The 20240-nt window shown below is 37.5% G+C and overlaps 3 protein-coding genes across 6 annotated transcripts; 1 reads left to right on the forward strand and 2 right to left on the reverse strand.

Annotated features, from left to right (window-relative positions):
• Positions 1-518: 518 nt before the first annotated feature.
• On the forward strand, positions 519-2119 carry Gem2 (Gemin 2). Of its 2 annotated transcripts, XR_004978098.2 has the most exons (4): positions 519-656; positions 717-902; positions 973-1741; positions 1824-2119. XR_004978098.2 is itself a non-coding variant. In XM_014237346.3 (3 exons), the coding sequence occupies exons 1-3, from the start codon at positions 519-521 to the stop codon at positions 1588-1590; spliced, it is 942 nt and encodes a 313-aa protein (XP_014092821.2). In that variant the 3' UTR covers positions 1591-1772. The 2 variants fall into 2 exon arrangements, 1 of the variants encoding a protein (XP_014092821.2); XM_014237346.3 differs by lacking the exon at positions 1824-2119 and having other exon boundaries at positions 973-1772.
• LOC106619309 (uncharacterized) lies at positions 1695-4140 on the reverse strand. Of its 3 annotated transcripts, none has more exons than XM_036370768.2 (5): positions 3797-4140; positions 2529-2870; positions 2208-2464; positions 2033-2140; positions 1695-1978 (listed from the first exon to the last, which is right to left on the reverse strand). In XM_036370768.2, exons 2-5 carry the CDS (start codon positions 2781-2783, stop codon positions 1786-1788), a joined length of 813 nt encoding a protein of 270 aa, XP_036226661.2. In that variant the 5' UTR covers positions 2784-2870; positions 3797-4140; the 3' UTR covers positions 1695-1785. The 3 variants fall into 3 exon arrangements, with proteins under 3 accessions (XP_036226661.2, XP_036226662.2, XP_014092824.2); XM_036370769.2 differs by having other exon boundaries at positions 3784-4140; XM_014237349.3 differs by lacking the exon at positions 3797-4140 and adding an exon at positions 2971-3742.
• A 2695-nt stretch (positions 4141-6835) lies between these two features.
• On the reverse strand, positions 6836-8805 carry MESR6 (misexpression suppressor of ras 6). Its single transcript, XM_014237345.3, has 2 exons — positions 8133-8805; positions 6836-8069 (listed from the first exon to the last, which is right to left on the reverse strand). Exons 1-2 carry the CDS (start codon positions 8710-8712, stop codon positions 7183-7185), a joined length of 1467 nt encoding a protein of 488 aa, XP_014092820.2. The 5' UTR covers positions 8713-8805; the 3' UTR covers positions 6836-7182.
• Between the last annotated feature and the right edge of the window lie 11435 nt (positions 8806-20240).

The raw sequence follows: 20240 nt of genomic DNA on the forward strand, positions 1-20240 counted from the left end.
GTTTTTTAATCCATAATGCCAAATAACCTTTTTTATGTGTTTGTCATGAATGTCTTGGTTACATATTATGATTTTGTGTGATTTACAATATATTCGTATTCAGTTAACACTTAAAAATCGCATTTCATTGGCTGTAATATTTGAATAATATTATGTTTGAATTATAAAAACAAAGCAAAACAACTGACTACACTAATTTCTGTTTCTTTTAACTTGTTTATTTCTCAAAACAGCTTACAGTTCTTTTTACCTCATAAAAAATACAAAAAACAATAAATATCTTACAACTTCTATAAATTATAATCGTAAATTAAAAAGGAAATATTTGATAAATTTTAAATAGCTCGTATTTGTTTTGGTAGCACTTCTACTTTATAGGTCTTGGCCGCACTTGCACTTGCATGCAACCCTCATAATCCACGCAATTGGATTGTATTTATTAAAATTTGCGGCTTTTGTTTTGATTTCGATTTGTTTATACATTCGGTGTTAATTTGCATTCAGACAGTTTTGCAATCATGAACACCAAGAAGGATATTTTATACGAAGTAAATCGAAACCAAAAACGCAAATCAAATATCTACAATACGGAAAAAGAAAAAACTGAGGATACTGTTGTCAATGGTGGTAGTCCAATGGAAACATTTCAACAACAGGTATAACCGCATAAATTTCAATGCTTGATTTCCGGTTAGTTTATGTATCAAATATAACAGGCATTAGAAATACGTGAGCCTGGACCAGATTTCGATCCGACGGTAGTACCAAAGGATGGCGATGAATATCTCATGCATATGCTGTATGAACGCAAAAACTGCCCAGCTGTAATGGTGCGGGAGCCGAACAAGTGTAAAAAAAATAGAACTGCCGCTGCTTTGGCAGAGAATTTTAAAGATGAAGACGTAAGTACACTACCTTAAATTGCCATGTATTTAATGAAGTTAATAATATACAATATATGTACACTTAAAGGAGCCGTTGAAATCAATCGCATATAACGGAATACTGCCTACAAAAGAGTGGAAGGACTATCAGATTAAAGATTTTGAAGCTACGCGCGAAAAAATTGTGTTTCTACGTTTGGAATTACACAGACAACGATATGATCAAACGCTGGAGCCTCCATTAATAGCAGATCCAGTTGCATGGCATACATTTTGTCACGACAATCCACCATATTTAAAAACAATATTGCGCTTCAGTCAGCGCACTTTAGAGCAACTTTTGGAATTCATTTGCGACTGGCTGCGTGCTGGTGAAGAGAAAGTAGTTTTGGAAAACATTTCTACAGAGAACGACGCAATTCCTTCGACTTCAACTGCCAGCTGCAATGAATATATGAAACCGGCCATATTAGACCTCACAGATACAAATGCATGGTTAGGTACGTGGTTATATGCTGCCTTAACCTGCCTACATATACCCATTGAACCAGAGGTGCATAGCACATTGCGCGACATAGCACGTGTTTGCATACGATTGCGGGGGCGTTTACCAGGCACAGCAACGGGTAAAGCTGTGCCATACAATTTATTCATACTATTGATTGCAAAGGCATTTGGACAAATGGACTTTGCCGAATTCGTTTGATGAGCCACGCACCATGTGATGAATTCCATAAGCATGTACAATATATTTTACTAAACGTTATAGACAAATAGAAAAAAAAGTTGATGCATTAAATAACTAAAAAATTGCAAATATCACATCATTCAAAATCTGGAACGCAGTTTTTATATAAGTAAATAAAAAAAACATCTCTAACATCATAACATTAGTTTGTGTTTAGTAGTTTTTTGCATGTATATTTGTATATTTGCTAGAGAACACTTTTCGGTACGATTGGCAGATCTCACATCGACGCAGGTGGTCATCCGGCGCAGATATCGAGGAAACTGTGCAAACAGAGTGAGAATGCTGCGAGGGACTACTCACACGCGTAGCTTGACTGAGATTGTACGAACTATTACTGAAATTACTAAAAAGGAAGATGTATAAATAGTTATGCTAATGGAGAAAAAATATATTTCACCTGGAGCCAGTTGAAAGGCGGCGTTCGCCGTTTTGGCCTGACACTGCGTCCGTGTCGTATGACTTTGGTGCATTAGAGCAAAGAAAAGCACAACTTTTCTTTGAAAATCTTTTGAGCAAAACGTAGTTTAATGCATGTAAGGATAAATATAAAACTACAAAGTGAAAATACACACCCATTGCCACAATTTGTTTTCACGTGGCAAACTGGTCGCTGACGTCGTTTCTCTTCCAAATAGTTAAAACAACTATTTGTAGGAGTTAATGACAGCTGGGTGTGTCTGTTTGACGTGTTTTTTTCTTCAAACTCCAATTTCTTCAAAGATATATTATTGCCAGACTGCTGTACAAAATTTTCATTTTCCTTAGTGTGCTGTGGATGGTCCTGCACACCTATTCGCGCGCTTAACTCCACTTTAGGTGCAATAATTCCCTTGAAGACACAGTGGCACATTTTTGGATATGAATTAAAGTAATAAACACGTTTTTTTAATTACCGGAAATGCTGGCGTGGCCTTCATCAGGAGTTGTATATTGATATTGTGCTCACAGGACAATTTAGGTACATCTGATTGCATTACATCGGCCAGTTTGCCCATAAAGAACGCCATGCGCCGTCCGTTCTGCCAAAGTGTTATCTCCATTTGCTCCGCGGCTAACACGCGGTCTAAGTCACTAATTGAGCCGACAGACTTAAAATAACCATCCATAGTGAATTTGTCATGGCAGAGCAGGGGGAAACGTGGCTCCATTGCACCGGTACGAAAAAAGTAGCCCAATGTTTTGATAGTAACCTCCAAATAACCATGTGTACAAAGCCAAACCCCGGGACAAGTCACCTAAAGTAACGGTAAAAGTGAATTCCAAATTGTTAATATATACTGCTTAAAAATAATTGAATGCATTTGTTCACGACTTTTATAATAGTAAATTACTTACCGCATGTAACTGAAATTCTATTTTAACTAACAAACGTTTCGGATAGATTTTCCACATAATTAGAAACAATTAAAGAATAAATTAATATAAAATATAATTGTTCTTTTCTGCTTAGTGTTATACTGGGCGCCCTTGAAAATAAGTGCTTGTATAGAAAGTGGGGACAGTTGTTTCGGTTTGTTTTCGTTGACAACAAAATGTTGTGGAGTTGGGGCCGCACCCCCTTTGAACTACTTTTGGACGCAAGCAAATGTTTTATTTATTGTTTTGCCGGTGAATTTGAAAAGAATGTGCCGCTCGTCGCTTACCAGCGGTTGCTAACGGTATTTTCTCGGTTAGAATTCAGCTGTTTCCGCTGGAATGCCGAGATGTACAAACGCATGCTCAAGCATAATTACCTTCATAAGTAGCACTTAAATTACAAAATATTTACATATGTATTCAATTTTTTAATGCCAAGCGGATACCAATAAATATCATCCCTAAGACCACAAATAATTCATTGGAAAATGTCATTAATACAAGTCAGTAGGTGTTTTGCTTAAGGTGCATTTGTGAATTATTTCTTTAGCTTTAACCTTTTTCCATATAATGAAATAAATTAGTTAAATCCACAACCTTAAATATGTTACATAACTTTCTAAATTTGATTTTCTATACACTTGAACAGAATTTACAGATTCATAAAGCAATAGAGCTTCACTCAAAGAATTTCAAAACATTAAGAAAACACATTGGATATGTAACACTTTTCACGAAATCTGAATATGAACAACCAGTAGAAAACCACAATCACTAAAAGATATGCTTTACCTATCGCACTTACTCATCCGTCAGCGCACCAGCTGCTACAATTATCAACTGCAACTAACCACTTCATATTAAAACTAAAAGTTATATACTTATATGTTAATAGGAAGAACCAAAAGACTTGCCAAAGGTGATTGAGCTCACACCGTGGCGCTCCGTTCTTGGCACAGAAACTTGGTGTAACACAATAAGATCCCCAATAGCACATCCAACCAAATTCAGTACCTTACTGCGGCCCGACTGGTCAACGATTTAGGGGTGGACAAAGTAAATAGCTCACACATTTGTATATGTGTGACTAACTTCAGCATATCAAGTCCAGCATAAGTTATGCTAGCGTGGGGAGTCATGCGTCAAGCATTTGTAGCTACAAAGCTGAAATTCTCTTACGAGGGCTGCTATATATATTTCTGGCCTAGGCAACACTAAGTGTTGCCAGGTGCAATCTGACATTTCCATTGGAAAGTTTGACATTTTTTAGCATAACATCACTCAGAACGTTTTGTCATTTAATCGTGACATGTTTTATTTACAATTAAAAAATTCATCTCGGCCAAAAAATGGAATTAACTCGTGAACATTTTCGTGCAATCATTTTTCACAACTTTCGACGTGGATTATCACGACAAGAGTGCATCGATGAACTAAAATCTTTGTATGGCTATGAAGCACCATCCTATAGCACTGTGAAAAACTGGTACAACGAATTCAATCGTGGCCGACGCTCGCTCAAAGACGAATTCCGTGAAGTTCGTCCAAAAACAGCTGTTGTGCCAGAAATCATCGATGCCGTACGTGAACTGATAATGCAAGACCCTCATGTAACATACCTTCCGATAGAGGCATGCCTATGCATTTCTCCCACCAGCATACATTCGATATTGCATGAACACCTGGTCGGATCTCGTTGGATCCCGCACAATTTGACAATCGCTCAAAAAAAGGCTCGTGTGGATTGGTGTAAAGAAATGCTGAAAAAATACGATCGCGGTGCTTCAAAAGACGTTTATAAGATCGTCACAGATGACGAATCATGGATCTATGCGTATGAGCCCGAAACAAAGCAGCAATCGACCTTGTGGGTCTTCCAAGACGAGCCAAATTTAACGAAAGTTGTTCGTGGAAGAAGCACTTCGAAGCAAATGGTCGCCTGTTTCTTCGGCAAAACTGGTCATGTGGCGACTGTTCCGCTTGAGCAACGTAGGACGGCCAATTCTGAGTGGTACACCACCATTTGTTTGCCTGAAGTCTTCGGAGAAAGAGAAGACGAATCATTGTGCACCATGACAATGCGAGCTCTCACACATCGGCTCAAACCAGCGCCTTTTTGACCGGCCAAAAGGTCGAATTGATGAGTCATCCGCCGTACAGCCCTGACTTGGCACCCAATGACTTCTTTTTATTCCCACACATCAAGAAAATAATGCGTGGTCTACGATTTTCGTCGCCAGAAGATGCTGTTGAAGCATTCAAAAACCATGTTTTGGAGGTGTCTCAATCGGGGTGGAAAAAGTGCTTCGAGAATTGGTTTGAGCGCATGCAAAAGTGTATAAATCTTGATGGAGAATATTTTGAAAAACAATAAAACCATTTTCGTTGATAAATATTCGTATTTTCATTATTAGGCTAGAAATATATATAATATAGCAGCCCTCGTAAAAGAGTATAATAAATGAAAGCCATAATTTGGCGTTTTCACAATTAAATGGCAATGTAATACATACATATGTATGTAGTTTTTTTTTTATTGTAATTTAAGGGGATAGGTAGGGTAGGGTTAGGGGTAGTCAGAATTTTCAAACAATAAAAAACGTTAACTTCGGTTGCACCGAAGCTAAATTACACTTTCCATATACAAATGGTTCCTTAGAAGAACTTGACTTGACTTGACAATCAACCCTCCTTCCAGAACTGAAGCGGTGGACTATGAACTACCTGTGCGGTCGGCATTCATCCGTACTTCTTCGAGGTCAAAACTCCAAACTTAGAAGAATTAAACAGGGGGTTTCGCAGGCGGTGTCCTCTCCCCACTACTGCTTAATATCTACATCTCGAAACTCCCCCAACCACCAGCGGGAATTTCCCTGATCTCGTACGCTGATGACTGCATGATATTGACGTCGGGCAATGGAATCGATGACATGTGCTCTAAAGTAAACAGTTACCTCTCCGACCTTTCTCGCTTCTTTTTTGCAAGGAGTCTGACACTCTCTGATACTATCCACCTCTTTGCATGCCCAACAAACGCAACTCATCTAACACACTTTTCCCTATGGTCCGACCCCGTCGAAACAACTTGTTTCTTGGGCCTCCCGTTAGATGACCTCGACGACAACCAAACTATGACTTACCATCCAAGCGATGACTAGAAAACCGTCAAAACAACAATAGAAGAACTTGATGGATCTTCTGGATGTTACAAGCTTCGTGGCAACCTTTATAGACCCTGTTCTAGGTATAAAAATTTGAATGTATAATATTTTAGCAATGTTCTCTACAAATTTGAAATAAATCTGACAAACATTTTTGAGTTATTCGATAATTAGCAAAGGGTTCTGGAGTGTAAAACTTTAAATGCGCTTATCTCGAAACTATGTTTGTTATGCTTCGATCGGGTACTAGAATATCAATTACTAAAACTATTTTTTTTTTTTTGCCCAATTTATTATAGGTGAATTTCCAATGATTAGAGATCGTCACCGCAAGAAGCTTTGGTTGAAATGGATCAACACAAGCAGTTATTACTTTAAAATTTTTATGATTCAATGATGCTGTGTTTTTACTTTTATAAAATAATTATAGACAAAATAAATTATTTAAAATTGTAATTTATTCATGTCTCTGACTACACCTAACCCGATTATTTATCTGCTGTATATAGTACTTGTAAGAATTTACTTAAACAAAAAAAATTTTTTTTGCGATAAAATGAGCTTTAAAAGCTCCTTTATTAAATCGTGCTTTCCTTTGACACTTAAGTAATTTCTTCGAGTTTTATAGCATATGTTTATATTTACTTAGTTAGTAGTTCTCCAGGATAATATCATTTATATAATTAATTTTTTAAATATTTATTAGTACACATGTCTGACTTTTTAATAAAAAATAATATTCTATAATTACTACATCATCTCTTACAAACTATGTATAAATTGTGCACAGTACGTACACTGGAAAAAGTTGTCATAATTTGTTTACATGGCGTATGGGTCAAGCACAGCCATTAAACATATTTAACTAATTATGTATACATACTTACTTAGAGTTAGTAGAGTGTTTCATATGTTAATTTGCAATGGTGGAACTATATGAACTCAGCAGCCATGAATAATGCCGATTCCTTCAAGTGTACGCCATACAGACGCACTCTTAAACACAGCCTTTGAATCCCGAATTAACATATTACAACTGCATAACGTCCCATTCTTCGTCCAAATAATGTAGTATAGGTTTATCATGTAAACGATCGCCAAAGACTTCACGCAACACTTGTAATACTCTTTCTTGAATAACTCCCACTTGATGTTTGGGACAGTAGTCATCTTCGGCAGAGCATGCCATTGTTATAAGCACCGGTGGAGAGGGTAAATTTTGTAATAAACATTTAAATTGTCCAATATATTGTTCTAATTCTTTGGATGTGCTGATGTGATGTGGTAATCCATTTGTATCGGTGGTACTACCCGAATCATATATAAGCAGCCAGTCTATCTCATCGTCTGCATAATGTTTCTGTAGCGATTTGGCTAGATTCTCAATGCGTGCATAAGTCTCTGGCGCAATAATGTTCGGATCGGGTGCCGGTGTTAGACCGTCCAATGTTCTTGTTTCTTCCAAATGTTCAAATATTTTTTTAAGTGCTTCCAATTGTAATTTGCGTCGCTCAGTTGTACCACCACAGTCTTTAACTTCTGGTTCAAAGTGAAAGATATCGGTAAGTTGTTCATAACAATTTGCATCTTTATAAATTTCTAAAAATGGATTTGAAGTACTAAAGAAATCCAAATCAATGTCTAAGACAAAATTTGGTCCATCCGCCTCTTTAATGAACTGTGCGGTGTCAATCGGTGCACTATCACTTGATGTATCTACATTAATTACTTGTAGTTCCATATTGCGTGTATCCATCAATTCTTTTGTATCACAATAGTTACCTTCAGATATAAAATAATCAAGCGGGCAATCGACACTAATTTTATCATTTTTATGGCCAATCTGAAAGTTATATTTGCCTATAGGAATTTGTTGGCACCAAGAATTTTTCAACCAAATTACTCTATTAAAATGTCCTAAAAAAAATTGTTAATTTGGCATTTCATCATTTTGAAAAATAACTATAATTTTGATTTTACCTGCATAACAAGCTGGCATAATCCAATTTTCAATGCTAAGTTCGGCCAACATCGTTTCCTTGTCAAAAGAAGCACTAGCGGGAATTTCTCGTGATATAACCATATCAGGATGAGAATCAAAATGTATCAGTATATTATTCTCTAGTGGCAAGTGTCGTGTAGCCAAACAACGAAATATAAATTCCAACACATCATTGTGATAGTCCGCAATAAAAATAGGAATGCGTTGGAATTTGCGCGGCAGTGCATTCTTCAATTCTTCTGCATCCAAAGTAAAATCTTTTGGCTTTAACGCAATTATATCTGACACGGTTCCGGCTATCGATGTGGTGGAAACATTCCCCAGACCACTTTCATCATCTAAATCAGATTTGGGCCGCTTTGTTGGCGGTTGTTCCTCAGTTCTCGCCTCATTTTCAGTCGTTTCTTTTAAAGTATTGACCGTATCAATCTTTTTCGGTGACACGCTTTCACTTACCGCCGATGATGATTCTTCAAGTTCATCACTAGCCCCTATTACTCCCTTTGGTGGTATCTCCAACGTGGACGAGGCACTATGTTGATTTGAATCTCCGTCCATTTTCAATTAAAATATTTTAATTTACTTGCCAAGCGAAAATTTTGTAAAATCACTACTTTGTTTTCTTTTGGTAAACTAGTATGCACAATGCTTTTTCTTTGACTACTCTTTCAATATGAAAGTGACAAATTTCGGCGAAAATCCGCAATCTTGCTTCTTCTTCTTATACAAAAAGCCATTCACAACTCTAATGTAACATTTAGAAAACTTTTAAGAGACTATTAACTCACTTCATTGCAATAATGAACTGCAACTGCTACACATTCAATATAAAAGGTGATCCAAATAGAAGTACCTTATTCAATAGCCTCTGTTTGATAGATCAATCGTGAGTCGTGTCAAGCTGGTATGTTATTTGCGTTCAGTATGGTTTAGCATTTCATCATGGAAAGACTTACATATGAACAATGTTTACAAATTGTTCAACTTTATTACAAAAATTCACGTTCTGTAAAGAATGTGTTTCGCAGGCTTCGCTCAAATTATTGTCAAAATAATCGGCGTACTGAGACCCAGCATTCATTATTGGATAATATGTGACCGAATAGACCATGTCCAGTACGCAGTGAAGAAAATATAGCGGTCGTAGCTGAGAGCGTACACGAAGACCGTGGGGAGTCGATCCGGCGCTGTTCGCAGCAACTCGGACTGACGTATGGAACGATTTAGCGTATTTAACGTCGAGTCCTCAAATTAAAAGCGTACAAAATACAGCTTGTGCAGGAACTGAAACCGCTCGACCTTCCCAAGCGACATCGCTTCGCTCTATGGGCTCTTGAAAAGTTCCAAGAAGATCCGACGTTTTCGAGCCAAATTTTGTTCAGTTATGAGAGATGAAGAGCTTCCTGAAGAGAATCAAGAGCTGTCATTTCATCCAGAAAAATTTAAAAACAACGGTTTGGTGTGGTTTGTGGGCCGATGGAATCATCGATCCATATTTCGTCAAAAATGATGCCGGTGAGAACGTCACCGTCAATGGCGACCGTTATCGCGGCATGATAACCGACTATTTGATGCCTGAAATTGAAGCTCGTGATCTCAGCTACATTTAGTTTCAACAAGACGGCGCCATTTCCCACAAATCCTATCAATGAATGGATTTATTGAGAGAACACTTCGATGAGCAAATAATTTCACGTTTTGGGCCGGTCGATTTTTATGGCCAATCGTGTTATATAACACTGTTAGACTTTTTCCTGTGGGGATATGTAAAGTCTAAAGTCTATGCGGGCAATCCCGCTTCGATTCGGGCCTTGAAACAAAACATCACGCGTGTCATTCGCCAGTTACCAGTCGAAATGATCGAACGAGTCATCAAAAATTGGACTCAATGGATGGACCATCTGAGATGTACCCGCGGCCAACATTTGAAAGAGATAATCTTCAAAAAATAAATGCCAAAGAATATTTTTAAGAATGATAATAAACATTCACCATTAAACTTGAATTTTCTGTGTTTTTTCTTTAAAAAATGGGGAAGTTCGAAAGGGATCACCCTACATTATATTGACCACGATCCGAGATCGCGATATTTATTGAACGTGTAGCAAGTAATATTGATGGATTGCGTCCATATCACAAAATATTTTAATATTTTCAAATGCGGATCGCGGATCGTAGATCGCCGACGCGTGAGATTTTTATTAAAATTGTATTATTTATTTATATTCATATACAATTTTTAGCATTTTTAAAGATCCGGTGAATTCTTTAAAATGGTTGCTAGTTATTTTTTTATTCAATACTTTCTTTGAATTTTTTTCTTCAGTTTGCTTTCAACATTTTATAAAAAAAAACAGGACAAAAAATTACACAAACAATAAAGCAAAACTATTTTTTAACATATATGTTATAAAAGCTCGATTTATTTCGAATAAATACTGACGTGATAATTATTGAACGTGTAGTCATCAATATGGATCACGACCATCACCACTAGACACCCGAGACAAATCCTACTCTTACAATTCAACTTCAACTGACTCCAGAACAAGATCGAGGAGATAGTGCATTTATAAGCTGAGAGCGTATTTCGATAGCTGCGGTCCAAGAAATCAAGCTAAACAGCAGCTCAGATCTTCCGAGTTGTGCAGGTTTCAACGTTTTACGTAAGGATCGCAAGCGAGATAATGGTGGAGGCCTAGCCTTCATACTGCACAACACTGTGCAATATCGTCTAATCGATACTACCCTAGAATGTCAGGGTATAGTTATCCAGACAGGCGATGTCGAGCTTAAGATATTCAGTTACATGTTGGCCAACAGGATATCACCCGAACACCTGTGTACTACTTCGTGGTGAAAACCATTTGATACTAAACGACTTCCTGCTTGTCAAAAGATCGTAGGGGGATAGAGCTAACGGAATATATAGACGATTCGACATTCCGCACATTGAATGAAGAAGGCCCCACCAGAATTATGGGCACCTGCAATAGCTCGCCAGATATTATCATCGCTAGCGGTGGTCTGATAAATAGCATAACCTGGCGACTTATGTTAACTCTCACATCAGACCATTTGCCCATAATTATCTTGATCGAGAAGAATCCCGACCTTATTTCTGTGAACAATCGCACCTTTGTTAACTTCATCTTCGCCGCACTACTCATTTCAACGACGTCATCGTTGGCGAGCGTTAATTCCGCAAGGTGATCGCTTCTGCTACCGTACTGTTTCAAGGTTAAAATTCCAAGCTGGGAAGAATTAAACAGGGGTTCCGCAGAGTGGTGTCCTCTCCGCGCTACTGTTTAACTTCTACATCTCGAAACTCTCCCAGCCACCAGAGAAAAATTTCCATGACCTCGTACGCGACCTGCAATTAGCTTAGCACTCTTCCGCACTAAATCCACAACGACCATATTCACAAACTGGACGAAGGAGTACAGACTGGATCTAAACATACAGTCGATGGCGTTAAAATTGCGACGGTTGATAACCCTAAAATTCTAGGTGTTACATTTAACAGCCTGTGCTCTTTCACTCCTCACACGATCGCGATAACTGCCAAAGTACGGAGCAGCAACAAAATCCTCAAATCGCTTGCCGACAGCTCATGGGGAAAATACAAAGAAACGTTGCTGGCAGCGTACAAGGCAATCGGTCGACCGGTCTTAAACTACGCTGCACCGTTATGGTCGCCTGGAGTAGTGCGACGTAGATGAACACAACGAGCTCCTCACCAAGCAGTTTCTGTTGAGATGTTTTCGCAGAAACCACCCGTGCAGTCGTCTGATTGAAGCGGAAACGCCTCCTAGGAACATCAAGAGGTCATTCCTTGATTACGTCGACGACATTGGATAGTACACCGACCAGACTTCGGACGCAACTAACTTCAGACATGCACTGACCGCCATTTACAACCGAACCATCAATACCTTAACCGATTCCCTCTCAGTGAATGGCGTACTTAGAGTCAAACTACCACCCATAGCAGACGAAGAGCTGGAGTTGCTACAGGAGTCTAGAGTGACCCTTGCGCAACTTCATTCTGGATACTGTAGCAGGTTGAACTCCTACTTATCCAGAATCGAACCCGATCCCAAACGAACTCCCTAATCTAACGCCCTTCTCCTTATGGTTTAGTCCCGTCGAAACAGCACGTTTCCTAGGCCTCCCGATAAATGACCTCGACAACAGCCAAACTGAAACTTGAAACTTATTGAACGTGTGACAGGCGCCATAAATAATAAGGACGGATAAGGAAGCTTAATTTCGGGCGTAACTGAACATTTTTACTCTCGTAGTTATCAAAGATCCAAGCCGGGGGCCTATTTTCAGGTATTGGCAAAAATTTACATTAAACAAGACAGTTAACTTTGGCTGCGCCGAAGCTATAATACCCTTCACGGTGGATTTCTTCTGGTAACTATATGTACAATACAACTATATATAAATAATAAATTTGAAAACTAAATGGAAAACGTTTTGTTGGTTATTTCTAGCTAAATTGTTTGATATAAAAAATACCTCAAGTTAAATTAAGCTTACTTTATTAAGAAAAAATATCTTTTATGAAATTTCGTGGAGATATCTTATCAAATAAAAAAGTTTTCCACACAAGGATTTGATTGTGATCGAGCAGTTTGTAATGACAGCTACATATATATGTATGTACTTATATGCAAACCGATGTATCGTAATTGACTCAGCTCGTCACTCTGAATAAATGCTCATAGACTTTACTACCTTTCCTTCTAAATCTTTCAAACTTCGTGGTAAACTTAATATGAATATGAATGGATCATATACATATTTGGTATCTAACTTAGACTATAGGCTCCGTACATACCGATATCCATAATTATACCCTGAACAGGGTATATTAAATTTGCCACGAAGTTTGTAACATCCAAAAGTAAACGGCGGAGACCATATAAAGTATATATAAGTATAAATGATCACCGTGACGAGCTGAGTTGATTTAGCCATGTCCGTCCGTCCTTTTCCCCCTGCGGGTAGGGGTAAGAATTTACCCGTGGTAAGGCATGCCTGTCGTAAAAGGCGACTAAAAGCCAAATGCACTATAACTGTTATTTTATTTTGCCCAGAAATATCAGCATAGTAAATGATGTCAGAAATAGTGCTATAATACTCAGCTTGAACTGATATTGTAGACTTTAAATGAGATTCCAAATAAAAAGACATTTGAAGTTCAAGCGACAAATGTCACCAGTCATTGAGTAAGGCGGGGCTCAACTGGCAGTACCTTCGGCTACACAGTCTTACCGGATACTCAACTCTGATACCACGGGGAGCAGAATGCCCTTGGACTTCTGTTCAATCTGCTTATTGGGTTCGGCCCTTTGGGGAGTATTGGTGGCTGTGGTTTAAACCTAAATGCTGGAAGAACTGAATTTCAGTTCAAAAAAAGAAGTTGCACAAGCAACTGGGTTCCGTACCCGAAAACGGTAGAGATTTTAGGTCGGCCTCGAATCTTACCAAGATGGTCGGTGTGCCCCTACACACTGGCCACTGGTAACCAAATTAATACTTGCAAAAAGCTCGTCTTATTTGGGGCGCTTATCAACGCATTGTTTTGATACGTTGTGCTTTGGAGCACCGTGAGGTTAGGCCGTCGACGGCAGGTACTCACGTAAAACACACCGGACGTTGTCCATCCGTCTTCCCCCTGCAGGTAGGGGTAAGAATTTACCAGTGGTAAGGCATTCCTGTCGTAAAAGGCGACTAAAAGCCAAATGCATTATGACTTTTATTTTATTTTGCCCAGAATATCAGCATAGTAAATGATGTCATAAATAGGTTTAAACCTAAATGCTGGAAGAACTGAATTTCAGTTCGAGAAAAGAAGTTGCACAAGCAACTGGGTTCCGTACCCGAAAACGGAAGAGGTTTTAGGACGGCCTCGAATCCTACCAAGATGGTCAGGGGGCCCCTACACACTGGCCACTGATAACCAAATTAATACTTGCAAAAAGTTCGTATTATTTGGGGCGCTTGTCAACGCATTGTTTTGATACGTTATGCTTTGGAGCACCGTGAGGTAAGGCCGTAGACGGCAGGTACTCACGTTAAACACACCGGACGTTGTCCGTCCTTTCGTCCCTCTGTATATACGCGAACTAGTCCCACAGTTTTTGAGATATCGATCTGAAATTTTTAACACGTCTTTTTATCTCCGAAGAAATTGTTTAGATCGGATGACTATAGCTTATAGCTGCCATACAAACTGAACAATCGGAATGAAGTGCTTGTATGGAAAACTCTTTCATTTAACTAGATATCTAAATTTGGCATGTATTATTATTTAAGGCATTCATTTAATCTCCGAAGAAATTTTATAGATCGGATGACTATAGCATATAGCTGCCATATAACCTGAACGATCGGAATCTAGTGCTTGTATGGAAAACTCTTTCATCTGACGAGATATCTTCACGAAATTCGGTATTGGTTTTTGCAAAAAAAAGGTATGCAATCTCAAAAGAAATTTTATAGATCGATCGGATGACTATAGCATATAGCTGCCATATAACCTGAACGATCGGAATCAAATACTTGCATGGAAAACTTTTTCATTTGGAGAGATATCTTCACGAAATTTGGCATAGGTTATTGCTAGAAGAAGTATTGCAATATGTGAAAAAATTGTACAGATCGAATCACTATAGCATATATCTGCCAGACAAACTGACCGATCGGAATCAAGTGCTTGCATGGAAAAATTGTTCATTAGATACGTTATCTTCACGAAATCCGGCATGGATTTCTCTCAATGGCATATAGCTGCCACACAAAATGACAATCTAAATTAAGTTATTATATGAAAAAAATTGTTTACGAGAAGTTATCTTCACGAAATATGGCATGAATGATGATTGCCCCAGATATCGCTACAATCTTCGAACGAATTGTTCATATCAGACCACAGCTATCATAGAAACGGACCGATCAAAATAAATTTTTGTATGGAAGTTTTTAGTATGGATTATTGCTTAAGATATGAATTCAATCTTCAAACGAATTGTTAAGATCGGACCACTATAGCATACAGCTGTCATAGAAACTGACCGATCAAAATCAAGTTCTTGTATGGGAAATTTTTTTATATGACAAAATATCTTCACAAAGTTTGGCATGACTTACTTTTTTATTTAAATAGAGAACCCATTTTCTCCGAAATATAATATAGCTTGTAATAGAAAATTACACCCTTAAATTTTTCCTATATGGTAAATAGTGAGTAACATAACTAATCAATCTTCTCCAATATATTTACATTGTAATCAGATTTAACCACTTTACAAAAAATATATTATAAACAAATCAGATTAATTAATAATTTATACTGTCCAATTTGAGCTTTCAATAAAATGTTTCTTATATCTGCCAAAAACTGTTTTGCTTGTGCCAAAAGTAAGGTATGACATGTAGCTAATTGAGACAATAAGTTGAAAATTGTGTTAAGAATGGATACATATGACTAACAAAAATATTATGTAATTAACCATAAAATAAACAAATCCCTAATTATTCAAGATATATTATTATTTATTAATAATAATAGAACACTAACTTTGAAAACATAATTATTCAGTTTTAAAACCCTAATTAACTGATGGGTAGGTACAAAACATTCTAGGTAGAATACCAGGTAGGAAATAAACATTGTTCGAAGCGTAGCTCAAAAGCATAACCTAGGCAAAAAAAAGCTTCGATAATGTCCCTTTCGTATTTAACGGGGAAATAATACTTTTAATACCCATAAAATAAATAAATCCCTAATAATTCAAGATATATTATATTTATTAATACTAATTTTAAAACCCTAATTAACTGATTAACAAAACAAAACCTAGGTAGAAAGTAAACATAGTTCGCAGGGGAGGTAGAAAATCTAACCTAGGTAACAAACAACCTCTACAATGCAACTTTTGTAATTAACGCCTTAACATTTCTTCGAAAATTTCTTGATGATACCAAAAAGGGCAAAAGAGTTTGCAGATGGGAAGTCGGGCTCTAAAACATTCAATAAATAGGGCCCATATGCTATTATAATTTTTTAACTGTTTATTTTTAGTATATTTTTTTATTTGTATAAATATCTTATAAATTTATAAAAATGTCAAGAGTATCTAGACAAGCGCAGGAACAAAGACGCAATGCTATGAATCGAAGCCGACAACAATATAGTCAAAATTTGGAAAATAATAGACAGAGGAACGCCGACTATATTGCAGAATTACGCAGCTAAAATTTGGAGTACCGCAATGAGGAGATAACTCGTGACAGTTCTACACGTTCCACTAGACGACAGAACCTACTTCACAGAGCAGCAGCGTAATACAGTGGGTCATTCAAAAAGACGTTTAAAGCCAGAATATAGAGGAGCGGAGCAGGAGCGCAACACAATAGGACATTCGAACAGGCGCTTGGATCCCGAAGATAGGACTGATAACCAGGAACGCAACACTGCGGAACATTTAAATAGGAGAACCAATCCGGAATATAGAGCAGCGGAGAAGGAGCGCAACACAATAGGACACTCGAACAGGCGCTTGGATCCGGAAGATAGGACTGAAGAACAGGAACGCAACACCGCGGAACATTTAAACAGGAAAACCTATCAGGAATATAGAGCAGCGGAGCAGGAGCGCAACACAATAGGACAATCGAACAGGCGCTTGGATCCGGAATATAGGACTGATAACCAGGAATGCAACACTGCGGAATATAGAGCAGCGGAGCAGGAGTGCAACATAATGGAACGTTCTGTACGGTGTCAGAATGCAAAAATAACTGAAGAAGAGAGGAAACGAGATGCTGCATTGAGGAGAATATCCAATAAGAGGACGTCGTAAGCAAATTTTAAATTCTCCTCAAAGAAGAGTGCCCCGCCAGCAAACCAGGCAACATCTAGCAAACGAGCAGGATTCAACGTTGGAAAGAGTACAATTGCATTGATCGGATCCCGCAAATCGTCAGTTGGAAAGCGAGAGGCAACAGCTAGAAGAACAATCAACGTCGAGCTGCCAATATCTTTGATATGTACGCATTGTTGATAAAGAAAGGACCCACTAAACTGGCGAACACGATGACCGAGGAGATCATTTCGACTGCGAAGGATTCAATTAAGTCAAGTTCCTTAACAGAACGCAGCAGGACAAACATTTTAGAAGCCGTGAAGTCTTTTAAGCCATCGGAAACACAAGGAATGCTTTATACATTGCAGCTCAAGACTTCGATGATATACCTATGTGGTGACAGTCAACATAAGCATAAGTGATGGTCTCGTCAATGGTGCTACGGGGGAACTAATGCAGGTTGATTCCGAATCACATAGATCTGAAAGTTCAGTGGTGCGACTATGGATAAAATTCGCAGAATCAAGAGTTGGAAGCTTTGCACGTTCCAAGCAGCCTCACAGTTGCAATGCAGATTGGACACCAATCATGAGCGTGGTCCGATCATTCCAATGCAAGAGAAATGAGCAAATAACCATAGAACGCAGACAGTTTCCGGTCATTTCAGCTGAAGCCATCACGATACATAAAAGTCAAGGTGGAACATACACACAAGTTGCTGTTCATCTAGAGGGTAGAGTAAGCAGACCAGCTTTATATGTAGGATGTAGCAGAGCCTCAAGTGCCAATGGATTATATATTATATAATCGGGACATTTTCTCCCCCGAACCCATTTGGACCGCAGGATCCAATTTAAATTCAACTTAATAGGTTGAAGACAGAAGGAGCATTGACGACATGCTACAGATTTTTAACTGAAAAATCGGAACAACGCCTAGATATTTATTATCAAAATGTAAGGAGCCTAAACAAGCATATTGAAGATATCAGATCAGACAAGCTGATTTGTTCTGCTGATATTCTGTGCTTTGCCGAGACATGGGCCTTACCTTAAGAAGAATTCCCAATAGAAGGCTACAGTGTTATTGCACGCCTTGATGGAGAAACAAGATCATCCCGACGACGTCCTGTAAACGGCCTTATAATATACTACAAGCAAGATAGGTGCCTAGGTTTATCAGAAGGATCATTTTCAAGGAACGACACCGGCTCAACAAACGTTACCAACTGTTAAACGTAAACAATTCAACAGTTTCCATATCACTTGTGTACAGGAACCCCCACTATAGACTTCCGGAATTTAGAAACCAAGTGGAAAATAATATCCGTCAGATAACTGAACAGTATAATGGACCGTCAGTAGTCCTTGGTGACTTGGTGACAACTAATGATTTGGTGGCTCGATTACAACAGTTAGGATTTCAATCTACATTGGCTAAGGTCGCCACAACAAAACAGGAAACAGCAATAGATTGGGTATGGACAAACATGGATTCTGCAATGACCTCATGTATAACATATGAAACACCATGCAGTGATCATGACGGAATATTTTTAAGCTTTAGAAAATAGATATATTATATATAATATATAGATATATGTTTGTATTATAATATAAAGTGTAAGTCATAGATGTAATTATACTCTCTTCTGTGGTATTTATTTAGTACATTATCGAATTTTTAATAGTTTTCAACATAACCATTATGTAGGGTTATCTTCCAGTTTTGGTTATCCTCTGTTTTCATCGATTTTCACAGTACATGAGAAGGTGTTAAGTTAGGCAATTGCCTAGGGCGCAAGAATTATAAGGCGGCTGTTTGGCTAATTTTCTTTGAATATTTTATTTATTTGTTTATGTATTTTTAATATTTTATATAAATAAAATATAAAATAATTTACGAAATTACTTTATTTATTTGATTTGTATATAGATTGTATATAGGGTAGATAATCTTTGAAAAAAAAATCATAGTAGGATAAAACCCCTCGGAAAGGAAAGATGAAATAACAAACATTAAAGGATATATTATTTACGAGCGATCGGTGGTCGGGGAAAGGAAGGGGAGGGGCGTGGTTGAATTTACATTTTCAGATAAAATATTTATTTTTTCCTTATATTGACCTAAAATCGAAAAAAACACTAATATCCCAAAATATCAGATTTTTTTAAAAGTCAGTAGGCTTTATGTTTGTTGAGTTCTCTACTTTCTGATAGTATAAAAATTACATACATTACTATAGTAAATTTGCTCAGAAATTCCAAAAAATTATCTCACTAAATATTAGTAATTTCGTGAAAGAAACCAGTTTTTTGTACAATATAAAAATATAAAACCCTAAAACTAGTCGACTCAACGTTTTAAATTATATTTTGTCAAACGAATTAATAGATATCGTTCCAAATTTATTTACGGCAATAGAGGTGTTACTAATACTTACTGTGTAGGTAGCTACTGGTTGGCGAGGTTTTTCTAAATTGAAACTTATCAAAACCTACCTGCGAGTGCAAAAAGACTATGTGACAATGTGTCTAAAAGGACTGGCAGGCTGGGCAACATTATCAATTGAAAATAAAGTGGCACAAACTCTTTACAATAAAACAGTTTTGTCTGATTTTTCCAAATTAAAGGCACGAAAATATTATTACTGTACTACTAATTATAATCTGTTTAAATAATTATGTTAATCCTTTGGAATATGAGAGTTTATTTTAATAAAATAATCTGAATAATTTTCAAAAGTTATAAATTTTGATGTTAAGGCAAAATAGGCTTAGAAAGGATGGAAAATTTGGCGTTTGCCTAGGGCGGTAAATTATATCGGGCCTGCCCTGGTTTCGGCGATATATAATTGTCCCTTGCACGGGCAAACGGTCCGACAGACACCCAGATTTCTACTCGCTATGTTATCCTGTTCATTTATACATACATACATATATACCTATATAACAATCGTTAGGTGAACAAAACTATTATACTCTCTGTTGCAATATGTTGCGAGAGTATACAAAATAATATTGGAGTAAAAGCGTGTAATGATGTTATTGTTGTTGACATCAAATTGTTCTAGCTTGGGCTCCAGAAATTGTTCAGATACGTAGGTTGCCTTTTATATGCAATCTGAGAACTTAGAAGAACGAGAAGGTGCAAATGTGCATATCTCCTAAGCCGCTAAAGCTATAATAACAAAATTCAGTGAGA

This window comes from Bactrocera oleae, chromosome 6 (assembly GCF_042242935.1).
Source record: "Bactrocera oleae isolate idBacOlea1 chromosome 6, idBacOlea1, whole genome shotgun sequence".
Taxonomy (NCBI): Eukaryota; Metazoa; Arthropoda; class Insecta; order Diptera; family Tephritidae; genus Bactrocera; species Bactrocera oleae.